The sequence below is a fragment of the Lytechinus pictus genome, chromosome 6 (assembly GCF_037042905.1).
Source record: "Lytechinus pictus isolate F3 Inbred chromosome 6, Lp3.0, whole genome shotgun sequence".
Lineage (NCBI taxonomy): Eukaryota > Metazoa > Echinodermata > Echinoidea > Temnopleuroida > Toxopneustidae > Lytechinus > Lytechinus pictus.
In genome coordinates this window covers 19,296,507-19,310,031 of record NC_087250.1, presented here as the reverse complement: position 1 = coordinate 19,310,031, position 13,525 = coordinate 19,296,507, and the positions used below count along the sequence as shown (strand labels likewise).

General features: G+C 37.6%; 1 protein-coding gene across 8 annotated transcripts in view; it reads left to right on the top strand.

The window, feature by feature from the left end:
• Positions 1 to 13,525, top strand: part of LOC129263706 (zinc finger protein 708-like) — a 32,119-nt gene that overhangs the window by 326 nt on the left and 18,268 nt on the right. The window contains exons 1-6 of one of the 8 annotated variants that reach the window (XM_064101120.1): positions 2,897 to 3,008; positions 7,823 to 7,995; positions 8,468 to 8,569; positions 8,962 to 9,066; positions 9,473 to 9,577; positions 10,068 to 10,169. In XM_064101120.1, the coding sequence (XP_063957190.1) occupies positions 2,992 to 3,008; positions 7,823 to 7,995; positions 8,468 to 8,569; positions 8,962 to 9,066; positions 9,473 to 9,577; positions 10,068 to 10,169 (604 nt within the window). In that variant the 5' untranslated portion in view covers positions 2,897 to 2,991. Of the gene's footprint in view, positions 1 to 2,896; positions 3,009 to 7,822; positions 7,996 to 8,467; positions 8,570 to 8,961; positions 9,067 to 9,472; positions 9,578 to 10,067; positions 10,170 to 13,525 lie in introns of those variants that run through there. The other 7 variants (XM_064101121.1, XM_064101123.1, XM_064101122.1 and 4 more) reach the window with 7 other exon arrangements.

The following is a 13,525-nucleotide window of genomic DNA, read 5'->3' as shown; positions in this document are numbered from 1 at the left end:
TCCATCCACTCCACTTCACCAGGGTTGCCAACTGGCCTTTTTTCCGGCCAGATTCCCGAAATCTGGCCGTAAAAAAAGTAGCTTGGCCGTGAAAAAAAAAAATTTCACGGCCAAAGAAATTTGGCCTTTTTCATAATCAGATAGAAAAATTGATCAGAAAATCACTTTAAATAGGTCTATGTCATAGAGATGTAGCGATTATTAGTATCCTAGGCCTACATCTCTATGGTCTATATACAAATGCAGTCAGGTCTACGGAGGCATTAACCCAGAGAGCTCCCGCCCGCGCAGCGGGCGGGAGCCCAGAAGCTTACCGTGTATTTTACCATTGTCACCGGACTAGGGTGATTTATGGTCTAAATATTTCTCCAAATGAATTGTGAAAACAGAAAGTATACAATTACCACGATTATATGGATGAAGGTCTAACGAGTGGCAGATTCCTGACATCTGGGCACAGTCTGGAACCTCAAAAAAACGAAAAGTTCTCTCCTTCTACCCCGTCTCGATCGGCCATTTTTGTCTCACCTGCATAGCAGAGTGAGACTATAGGCGCCGCTTTTCCGACGGCGGCGGCGACGGCGACGGTGGCGGCGGCGGCGGCGGCGACGGCGGCGGCGGCGGCGGCGGCGGCGTCAACACCAAATCTTAACCTGAGGTTAAGTTTTTGAAATGACAGCATAACTTAGAAAGTATATGGACCTAGTTCATGAAACTTGGTCATAAGGTTAATCAAGTATTACTGAACATCCTGCCTGAGTTTCATGTCACATGACCAAGGTCAAAGGTCATTTAGGGTCAATGAACTTAGACCATGTTGGGGGAATCAACATCAAAATCTTAACCTAAGGTTAAGTTTTTGAAATGTCATCATAACTTAGAAAATATATGGACCTAGTTCATGAAACTTATACATAAGGTTAATCAAGTATCACTGAACATCCTGCATGAGTTTCACGTCACATGACCAAGGTCAAAGGTCATTTAGGGTCAATGAACTTTGGCCGAATTGGGGGTATCTGTTGAATTACCATCATAACTTTGAAAGTTTATGGATCTGATTCATGAAACTTGGACATAATAGTAATCAAGTATTACTGAACATCCTGTGCAAGTTTCAGGTCACATGATCAAGGTCAAAGGTCATGTAAGGTCAATGAACTTTGCCAAATTGGGGTATTTGTTGAATTACAGCCATAAATTTGAAAGTGTGTTGGTCTAGTTCATAAAACTTGGACATAATAGTAATCAAGTATCACTGAACATCCTGTGCGAGTTTCAGGTCACATGATCAAGGTCAAAGGTCATTTAGGGTCAATGAACTTTGGCCAAATTGGGGTATTTGTTGAATTACAGCCATAAATTTGAAAGTGTGTTGGTCTAGTTCATAAAACGTGGAAATAAGAGTAACCAAGTATCACTGAACATCTTGTGCGAGTTATAGTAGTTTTCAAAATCAGCACTGCTGCTATATTGAATCGCGTGATGCAGGTGAGACGGCCAGAGGCATTCCACTTGTTGTTAAAAATCGTAACAAAATGGCCGATCGAGACTGGGTAGAAGGAGAGAACTTTTCGTTTTTTTGAGGTTCCAGACTGTGCCCAGATGTCAGGAATCTGCCACTCGTTAGACCTTCATCCATATAATCGTGGTAATTGTATACTTTCCGTTTTCACAATTCATTTGGAGAAATATTTAGACCATAAATCACCCTAGTCCGGTGACAATGGTAAAATACACGGTAAGCTCTCTGGGTTACGGAGGCATGTGCCACGGCGTGTACTTTGCATGGATTAAGCCCTGATCTAGCTAACTAACGTATGAAGCTATTAATAATAATACCAATAGCTTCATGGATATACAGCATGCATTCTCAAAACGCGAGATTAGTTGCGTGTTGGGGAGGGGATTCTTATTTTCATTTGGCAACCAGTCACCATCATCATATTTTCGCCATCATATATATTATATTATTAACGTTTGTTTTCTTTAAAAAAAAAAGTAATTGAATAAAGTAAAATTCAAATATTTAGTTCTTTTTCCTTTCTTTTTTCTTTTTCTTTTCTATGTCTTTTTTTCTCTCTTCTTTTTTTATTGGATATCTACTAGGATTTAAAATCGAGTAGGTGTGTCTCACAATTTAAAATCAGGGCTTTTACTAAAAATATGTGATAAAAATATGCCTACTAGTATGCGGCAAGTAGGATGGAGATCGATGACAGAGAAAGAAATGAGGAAAATCACAGCTCCAACAGGGGCGGATCCAGGTTATCTGAAGGCTGTACATGTTTGGTTAGTCATGACCATATAAAGATGTAATTGCAAAATAAACAGTGTTTGGCTATATAATGTGATTAAAAGTAATCAAAAGCAGCCCAACTTTACATATTACGTTTTCTATTTTTTTCTGTTTCTTCTTTCTCAATACTTCCTCAACTATAATTTTCTCTCTCTCTCTCTTTTTGTCGTGAGTTTGAAAATCCCCCATGAAGCTTGGCATATGATTATTGGCAAAACAAAACAAAACAAAAAAGCTCAATCTTTTAAATGCTCCTCAAATATAGCTGGTATGAACTAGATCGAAATGCATGGTGCTTTCATCGGCCATTTTCCTCGAGTCGATAGTCACCAATGTACTGACTTTGCGAACTATTCTCCGCTTCAGCACCCGTTCCGCACGGTTTACATGAGATCTAACTTTTTTTAAAGTATGCAGGCTCTATTAGGGAAGCACATAGTATCATTAATTGGGTATAGGGGTATGTCTAATTTTTCCTAATGTAGATAAAATTTGGCCGTGAAATTTAGCCGTGAAAAAAAATTGTTTGGCCGAATTTGGCCGCAAAATCTGTTGAGTTTGGCCGTAAAGACTAGCGACGATCTGGCAACCCTGCACTTCACTACCGGCCGCTACACTGGCTCACTGCAACCATCCTGCCTGTGGGGAATCTACGGGTAGGACTATGGCCATGGGGCCTGTTGCACGACGAGATGAGCGACACGTATAGGTGTGTTTTCAAGGTCATTACCAACAATAAAAACTATTTCTGAAGATAGGCCTATCCTTTTAATAATTACAGACTATCATCACAGAAGATCAATGTCTTTTGGCTCTTCATCTTTGACTCTGAGTTATCACAATTTGAAAAGTGTTGAAAAGCATGATGTATGTGTCATTAACATCAATTTTAGGGTGTTTACGACCATTTTGGAATGCGCAAATCAGCCCCTAAACATTCCGGTAGCAAAATTTCTCAAGTAACACTTGAAAATATGGGTAAATGTCTATCAAAACACAGAAATTGGTCTCCCTCCTCGATGGGACAGGAGGTGATCCGTGACCTTGAACTTGGCATCTTTTGAAAAAAAATCCAACTTTGAGGGCGCCCTACAGGAAAACTACACACACTCTTGGGTCAATTTTTTGTAATTCTGTTGAGTATATGACAGTCCATAAATGTGCATAATAATATTTGGTTCTAAGCTAATTTAGTTTTGGATTTATGAGCCTCCAAACATGCTTCTGAAATCATTAACACGGATGCTTAACGCCATTTTCAGTGACCTCATGTGCGAAATCCGGTTGACAGGTCCGCGCTACAGAATACTCTTACATGTTTAGACCAAAAAGTTCTTCCAATTTACCTAAAATGAAGACTGTAATCAATCAAACTTTGCTGCAGTAGTCAATCAAAAATAGGCAATTTTATTTAAAATAATTTCTTTGTGTGCGCATTGGTTGCTATGGGAGGCCGTATCTTAGCAACCATTTGACCTTGGGGCAAAATATTTCAGATTTTTCCGTCAGACACTTGGGGCAACATTTGGTGCGAGTTTAAAGAAAATCGAAGAGGGTCGGGTGACAAGCATTGGTTGATTTGACATGGATTGACCCATAAAGAAAAATGAAAGATAGTGTAAATTACACTAAAATTTCTGGAAAGTTTCCAACCCTACATGTAATGTACTGTATGTATGTTCAACAAAAACAGATTGAAATGGAAAGGTTCTTGATGTTGAGACTGAGAGATCCTGTATTTCCTATCCTCTTTGATCATACACGATTGTACGCTTAACCTACTTCGAGCATCAAAGTCTTTCAAAGAGGTAGAGAGAAAGAAAAATTGAAAATCCATAATTTATTTTGAAACAAAAATCTGATTTTTTTCTTAGGCCAAGACCATCTCAATTGAATCCGTTAAGTCTTCTTGATGCAAACTTTCACAATTATTTCTTCTACAGTGTATCAGATGCAAACTTTCACAATTTTTGAATTATTTGTACTCTTTGATGCAAACTTTCACAAGTATTTGTTGATGCAAAATTTGACAATCTATATTTTTTTAGGCCAAGGTCATCTCAATTTAATACATTAAGTCTTCTTATATTTAGATTTGATGCAAACTTTCACAATTATTTCTGCTATGTATTAGATGCAAACTTTCACAATTTTTTTATCATTTGTACTCTTTGATGCAAACTTTTATGAGTATTTCTTGATGCAAAATTTGACAAACTCTATTTGATGCAATTTTTCACAATTATTTCTACTATTGATGCTATATTTCACAATTATTTCTACTTTTTGATGCAGACTTTCATAATTATTTCTAATGTATTTGGTGTGAATTTCACACTTATTTCTAACCTCCGATGCAAACTTTAACAATTTCTATTTTTTGATAGAAACATTCACAATTATTTCGACTATTTAGTGCAAACTTTTACAATTTATAATATTTTATTTAAAGATAAATTCCAGTTGTGGGAACGATCTCAAAATGACTTTTTTACAGAATTTAATACAGTGCGTCCCCAAAATAACTATACACTTTTGAAATGGCTGCCAAATAAAAAATGTAGCACTTTGGGGGAAAAGACTTATAGATATGGAAAGCCAATAAATTCAAATTTCAAATGACACCAAAAAGTTGGAAAATTATTCATGCTTAAGCGAGCACTGCCCACTGAAACAAAGGTTTGAAAATTAGGGTGGGCTGGAATTTGCCTTCCAATTTATGTCAGTTTTTGAGAGGCAAATCGTTTCGAACATGTTAAGTTAAGGGCGTTGTGATAAATTAATGATCAACCGTAACCAGTTTTGGTTGCTTAAGCAAATTTCATAAATTAGAATTATTAAATTGAACTTTAATGCATGAGTGAACACAAATTACACTTTTTGGGCAGCATTTCAAGTTTATCATTTGGATCTCTTTTTGGGTAGCATTTCAACTTTATCATGTGGAACTCAGCAATGTGTTCATGGGAGTCGGGAGAATAGGGGGTGAGATACATGTAGGACTTAAGTGGGAGAAGTAGGTTGATGAAATAAGGGTCAACAAAACATTCAGCCCCGCCCCCTCCCTCTTTCCCGCCCTCCCCTCCTGTTGAGAGACTGATTGCTATTGTCATGTACGCGTGAAGTCCAGAGCAGAATGTTGATTTAATGATTAATTCTGAATTGGGGCATCAACTTTTTCCTATCAATCATTTAATCAACAATTTATCAGTAAATCAACTCATTCAATGTGCAATATGATCAAGCAAACATTCAGTTTTTTCAATAAATTATTTCCTTAATCATCCTAATCATTAGATTTCTTGGTAATCATTCAATAGAAAAACTGACCATCAGCTACCGGTCATTTTAGTGGCAGTTAAATTTTGAATAGGCTACAATCCACGAAGTGAGACAGAGAGAGGGAGAGGGGGGCTGGGAAATGGAGGTGGAGAGGGGAGGGTACATATGACTTTTAATTTGTAAAAGGACAAAAAGAAGAGGAATGCCCCAGGTACCATCACATTACTCTGACTCTCACGATCACATTTCTGAGGTCCACAAGATGAATATGCTACACTAAAATTACAATTCCTGTTCACTCATGCATTACATTTCAATTTAGTAACTCATGAAATTTGCCTAAGAAACCAAAACTTATCTCACTTATTAATTTAGCTTAGCAAGTTCCAAAGGACTAACCACTAAAACAAAACTTTAAGGCTAATTCCTGCCCATCCTAGCCGAGCTTATAGCCTCTCAGGAGGAGAGAAGCGTGGGGGGGGGGGGGTGAGATGAGAGAGGGGTGCTAAATGTTCTGTTGACCTTTATCCCATCAACGTAAGTATACTTCACCTACCTAAGTCATATTACACAATGAACACATTGTTGAGATCCACATAATAATGACAAAATGCTTCACTAAAAATTGCTATTTCAATTTAATAACGCATTAAATTTTCACAAACAACAAACTGATCACAACTGATTTTTAATTCACCAAATAACCCTGAACATTGCAAGTACCAAACAAAAAAAAACCTGAAAGAAATTGGAAGGCTAATTCCGGCCCACCCTAATTTTCATACCCTTTGTTTCAGTGGGCAGTGCTCGCTCAAGCATGAATAGTTTTCCAACTTTTTGGTGTCATTTGAAAGTTGACTTTATTGGCTTTCCATATCTATAAGTCTCTTCCCCCAAAGTGCTACTTTTTTATTTGGCAGCCATTTTAAAAGTGTTTTTTTTTTTGGGACGCACTGTATAATGATCACCAAAGTGTCTGTTTGTATTCATGAATAAAAAATATGTGCCAAAGGATTCTGGAAGAAATTTTGTAATATGCCAGTTCGTAGTTCCTTTCTGCGCATGATCAAAAGATTCTATGCATGATCAGAGGAAGGTCATTTGTACTAAAGTGACATGGTGGTTTAAAATCTAATGAGATAAGCACCAACTTTGATGTCTTGATTATGTATTCCTTTGAATTGTGGTTTTCATGTACATCAAAAAACAACAATGCGTCCACTAACGACTGGTATTTCACACTTTGCCAAGTACATTGTGCAACATGCTATGATATGCATTCAAAGTAGGAATGCAACAAATACCTTCATAAAGTGTTCATTGGTGAGCTATTCTAGTCATCTAGTCTATTCAATTTCTTCATCCTGCTATATAAGGCAAGCTTATGTAATATCTTGCTTTGAAATCTGCCTATCATAATGAAAGAAATGAAAGGTCATTTGACCAAAATTGTCCATGAGGTAACTACGAACTGGTCTATAAGCCAGTTCACGGTTAGCTCATGATCAACTTTTCTCAAATGACCTTTGTGATTGTTCATTAGGATAAGCACTATCATTTTGAAATGTAGATGTTGCGTAAGCTTTACCGTAAGAGTATTTAAATTCTAAGAACAAAAGGCATTGTATAGACCAGGTGACTAGAATAGTACACAGGGATAAAGTTTGGAAATCTGTTTTATTGTCTGCCTTTGGCACATTCGACTATTGTTTAGGCTACTGTCAAATACCAGTGATTGTGAAGGCTCTATTTATTACTCTTCAGCTTGGATGTGATAAATATTTTGAAAGGAATACATGAATAATCATCAAATCACAAATGCCTATGTCAGTGAATTTGAAAGCCACCTTCATGGTTGTCACCAATGACCTTTTTCTGCTCGTGCGCAGTTTACAACCGTGAACAGGCTTATTGCTGAGAAATAAGCAAAATAAGCGCGGATTCGGTCACTTCCGTCGGGTCTTTATTCCAGCAATAATAATACACTGTCCCACGTGTGCCTATCTGTGTTGGCGATCTTCAGTGTGATCGTTCTTTAGCTAGATATTATGAGTTCAGTTTATGTAACTGTACCAGATCTAGATCCACGATGATATATTAATACTTTACCTTGGTTTTACAGACTTTCTCACGAAATCAGTGTTTTACTGCAACTACGTTCATTTAGCTTTAATTAAACTTTCACAATTATTTCTACTTTTAAATGCAAATTTTATTTCTACTATTTGATGCATATCACAGGAAAGTCTTTGTGCCGTTGGGTTGGAAGTTAATCACCATGTCCCTTCCAGAGACGGATCAATATTCAGATGTCCAGGTTTACTTCACAGCCAAGGAATGGGCAAAGATCAGCGTTTATGAGAGAACATGTATCAAGAATGTCAAAGAAAACTATGAGATGATGATAAATCTTGGTACGTACATTCCATTATTTTAATTTGTTGAAGGATGATTCTATTCTCCTGGTATTAAACCTGCGAAGTATTTCACAGAGCAAACTTTTTTTCTTTAAAGAAAATTCTCCAAACTAATCAGACTCCAACCCCAAAAGAAATCATGAAAAAACATCAGAGGAGGTCTAGACTAAAGTTTGAACAAAATTATACAAATTGCAATATAACAAAAAATTGTTTTTAAAAGTTATTATCTCAACTTGACTGGCCTAAAAGATGGTAACTTGGAGAGACATTAAATGTAAATTAAATTTTTGATCAAAGACATTCAGGCCGCACAGACAATAGCATTTCCTCCAGTACCTTGTTTCTTTGATCAATGTTGTTCAAGCCGCTCAGAAAAAAAATCGCGTAGATAACTTGTTTCATTGATGAATTATCTGTTCAAATATGTGAACTTTTTTGTGACAATTTGTTCTGTTTGTACACACAGGATTACAGGTAAATCAGCCAAAGTTCATGCAACGTGTGCAAGTTATAAAGGAAGAGATCAAAGAGGAAAGTGATGGAGGGGAGGAGGAAATAGAGTCAAGAGGTTTGTGAATGTCGCTGGCGTAATGTCATATGTCATGATGATATCTAAAAGTATGTGTATCTGTAATGTACTGTGTCAGAAACCTGTAACTATTTCACAGAGCAGACTTTTTTTTCGAAAAAAATTCTCCAAACTAAGGGGACTCGAACCCCAAAGAAATCATGAAAAAACATCAGAGGAGGTCTAGACTAAAGTTTGAACAAAGTTGTACAAATTTCAATATAATAAAAAATTGTTTCAAAAAGTTATAATCTCAACTTGATTGGCGTAAAAGCTGGTAACTTGGAAAGACATTAAATATAATTTGAATTTTTGATCAAAGTCATTCAATCCGCACAGACATTATCATATGCTCCCATTACCTTGTTTATTTGATCTGTTTGTACACACAGGAATACCTGTGGTAAATCAACCAAAGTTCATGCAACGTGTGCAAGTTATAAAGAAAGAGATCAAAGAGGAATTTGATGGAGGGGAGGAGGAAATAAAGTCAAGAGGTTTGTGAATGTCGCTGGCATAATGTCATATTTCATGATGGCTTCTTAAATTATGTGTATCTGTAATGTATTGTGTCAGAAACCTGCATCTATTTCCCAGAGCAAACATTTTTTTCGAAGAAAATTCTCCAAATCAAGGGGACTCCAACCAAAAAAGAAATCATGAAAAAACATCAGAGGAGGTCTAGACTAAGATTTGAACAAAATGGTACAAATTTCATTATAAAAAATATTTTTAACGTTAAAAGTTATAATCTTAACTTGACTGGCATACATGTGATGTATAAGCTGGTAACTTGGAAAGACGCTAGATGTAAGTTGAATTTTTGATCAAACTCTTTCAGGCTGCACAGACAATATCATATGCTCCCATTACCTTGTTTATTTGATCTGTTTGTACACACAGGAATACCTGTGGTAAATCAACCAAAGTTCATGCAACGTGTGCAAGTTATAAAGGAAGAGATCAAAGAGGAAAGTGATGGAGGGGAGGAGGAAAGAAAGTCAAGAGGTTTGTGAATGTCGTTGGCATAATGTCATATTTCATGATGGCTTCTAAATGTATGTGTATCAGTAATGTATTGTGTTATAAACCTGCAACTATTTCACAGAGCAAACTCTTTTCAAAGAAAATTCTCCAAACTAAGGGGACTCCAACCCCAAAGAAATCAGGAAAAAACATCAGAGGAGGTCTAGACTAAAGTTTGAACAAAATTGTACAAATTGCAATATAACAAAAAATTGTTTTTAAAAGTTATTATCTCAACTTGACTGGCCTGAAAGATGGTAACTTGGAGAGACACTAATTGTAAATTGAATTTTTGATCAAAGTCATTCAGGCCGCACAGACAATATCATTTCCTCCAGTACCTTGTTTATTTCATCAACGTTGTTCAAGCCGCTCAGAAAAAAAATTGCGGAGAAAACTTGTTTCATTGATTAATCATCTGTTCAAATTTGTGAATTTTTTTGGTGACAATTTGTTCTGTTTGTACACATAGGATTACAAGTAAATCAACCAAAGTTCATGCAACGTGTGCAAGTTATAAAGAAAGAGATGCAAGAGGAAAGTGATGGAGGGAAGGAAGAAAGAAAGTCAAGAGGTTTGTGGATGTAGCTGGCGTAATGCCATATTTCATGATGACTTCTAAAAGTTTGTGTATCAGTAATGAATTACGCCAGAAATATTTCAAAGATGTCCTAAATCATGACAAAGTATGAAAGGCATTAACCCTTTCTACAATGCGTCCCACAAAACATGAAACCGAGATTTAGCGATGATTTATCATAACTTAATCATAAATATAATAGACAAATGACCTACCAATGTAAAGCTTAGAATGTCCTCTTTGTTCTGAAATTACTTAGATTATTCCTCATTCACGCATGAGTGAGCAAAAACAATTTGAAGAAAGGATACCAAAAACTCATTTGGTGGGGGGTATCTGAATTTAGATTATTCCTCTGTCTGGCCAGTGAGGTCATGAACTTGGAAGGGGTATCAGAACCTGACTGCTAATGTGGCGTTACACTGATTTACTCAGTGAGCCAGTACTGCCAGCAAACGCCAACGCCGAGCCCCAGGCGGCGGAAATTAACCTGGCAAACTCGGGTAACCTGAGAAGGGTAGTGGGACCCTGATGTCCAAGGAAATGCCATCTAAAGGCGGAGGAATCATAATTGATCAACGACATCCACAACTCACCAACATGCAACTGTGGCCAGCATGGTGAGTCAAGGCCACACACCCTCAAGACTATGGCAGCACAAAGAAAGAAACGGCCCTCAGTCCCCAGCAGCTCTGGATTGCCCAGCTACGGGAGCGGTTGTGGCAAGAAAGGAGCAGAGGGTGCTAAGAATCTCTGGGCTAGGACAGGCTCCTTAAAGGATGTGACCATCTGTACATATAATGTACGTTCCCTTTTAGGAGAGGATAGGCTATGTGAGCTGGAAAAAGAACTAGGCAACATCACATGGGACATAGTCGGATTGTGTGAGGTTAGACGCCGCGGGGAACATCTACAACATCTAAAAAGTGGACATCTGCTGTACACAAGGGGAAAGGAGGAAAGTAGCATAGGAGGGGTAGGTTTCCTTATTCACAAGGCGATAGCATCCAATGTCATTAGCTACAAGAGCACTTCAGACAGAGTATCCCAGATCATCCTAAAAATCTCCAAGAAACAAACCATGAAAATCATTCAAGTATACCTTCCAACATCTAGCCATACTGATGAAGAGGTTGATATGGTCTATGAGGAAATTGCTAAACTACTTGATGAGGACAAAGCAAACATTACTATAGTTATGGGAGATTTCAGTGCTAAAGTTGGTAAAATGGAAGATAATAGCGAGGTGATGCTAGGAAAATTTGGAATAGGCACTAGGAATGATAGGGGAGATCGTCTACTGGAATTTGCTTTAAGCAGAGGTCTTAAGGTAATGAACTCTTTCTTCAAGAAAAAGGAACATCGAAAATGGACATGGCAAAGCCCAAATGGCACCACTAGGAACGAAATAGATCTCATTCTAACAAACAGACCGGACATCGTAAAAGACGTTTCCGTGCTAAACCGCTTCAATACTGGAAGTGACCACAGGCTTGTGAGAGCAAAAATACATGTTAATTTCAAGCTAGAAAGATGTAAACTAATAAGGAAGAAGAACGCCAGCCTAAATGTGGACAAACTTAAACAATGTAAGAACGAGTTTCAACTACAGCTAAGGAACAGATTCCAAGTGCTTTAAGATGAAGTAAACCAGGAAGATGTAAATGATATCTATGATAAATTCTCTCACACTGTCCAAAATTGTGCTCTTGAGATGGCAGGGAAAAGGGAAAATCATCAGACACTTGAACTGATGAGAAAAAGGAGACAAATGAAGGTATCAACACAGAAGGATAGCATAGAATATACGGAATTGTGCAAAACCATTAGAAAACGCATGAAAAGTGAAATTCGCAGCTTCAACATAAAAAAGTCCAAGAGACCATAAAAAATAATAGCAGCTACAAAGCCACCAAACGTAAACTCTCCAGTGGGAAATCACAACTGATAGCTATTAAAGGGGAGGATGGAAGTGTTATTCATGACAGAGACCAGATAATTAATCATGTGAAGGATTTCTATCAACACCTGTACTCCAGCAAGGTCCACGTTGACACACCAATCATTGCTCAAGATACAGATGAGGACATACCACCGGTAGGAGTAGACGAGGTTGCTAAAGCCCTGCAAGCAATGAAGCGTGGTAAAGCACCAGGTAGTGATGAGGTGCTGGTGGATGTCCTTAAAGATGGAGGTGATGTCATCCTGGAACAGCTGGCCAAGCTGTTTACACTCTGTTTAGTAAAAACACAAACACCAGACAGCTGGAACAATGCAATCATAAATTAGCTTACTTTCAAATACCTACAAATTATTTACAAAAGTCCTAACAAACAGAATCACTGGAACCCTAGATTTTAACCAACCGAGGGAACAAGCTGGATTCAGAAGTGGCTTCTCTACTACAGACCATCTTCACACACTTAACCAACTATTGGAGAAGACTTGCGAATACAGACAACCCCTGTGCGTGGCATTTGTAGACTTCGCACAAGCTTTTGACTGTAGAATTTCAGGCAGTAATAACAGCCTTACAGGTACAAGGTGTGCACCATAATTACATCAAACTCATTCAGGAAATGTATAGCCAAGCAACTGCAACCATTCACCTGCACAAAGACAGTGATGAATTCCCCATTAACAGAGGAGTGCGACAGGGAGATACCATTTCACCCAAACTGTTCAACGCTGCACTGGAGGAAATAATACGTAAATTAGACTGGGAAAGTACGGGGCTAAACATTGAAGGTGAGTGTCTCCACCACCTGAGATTTGCCGATGATATCATTCTAATCACTGATGATGGCCACAAGCTAGAAAACACTGAAAGTAACAAAGTAGGTCTGAAGATCAACATGAAAAAGACAAAAGTAATGTTCAACAAATTTGCTAAGGAGGAAAGAATCCTAATGGATAATTCTGAAATCGTGAAAGTAGATCATTATATCTACCTTGGGCAACACGTCAGAATGGATCATGAACAACTGGATGAAGTTAAAAGGTGGACAAGAGCTGGATGGATCGCTTTTGGGAATTTCAATGACATTATGAAGAGCAATATGCCAATTTGACTTAAGAGAAAAGTATTTAATCAATGCGTTATAATGGCAATGACCTATGGTTCTGAAACCTGGTCTGTAACAAAGAAAATGGAACAGAAATTAAAAACCACTCAACACAGTATGGAACGTATAATGCTACGGATATCAAAACGTGACAGGAAAACCATACAATGGATTAGGAGCCAGACTAGAGTAATAGACATAATCAAAGCAATCAAATCAACGAAATGGAGATGGGCTGGCCACCTTGCAAGATCACATGATAATAGGTGGACCAAACGCATCACA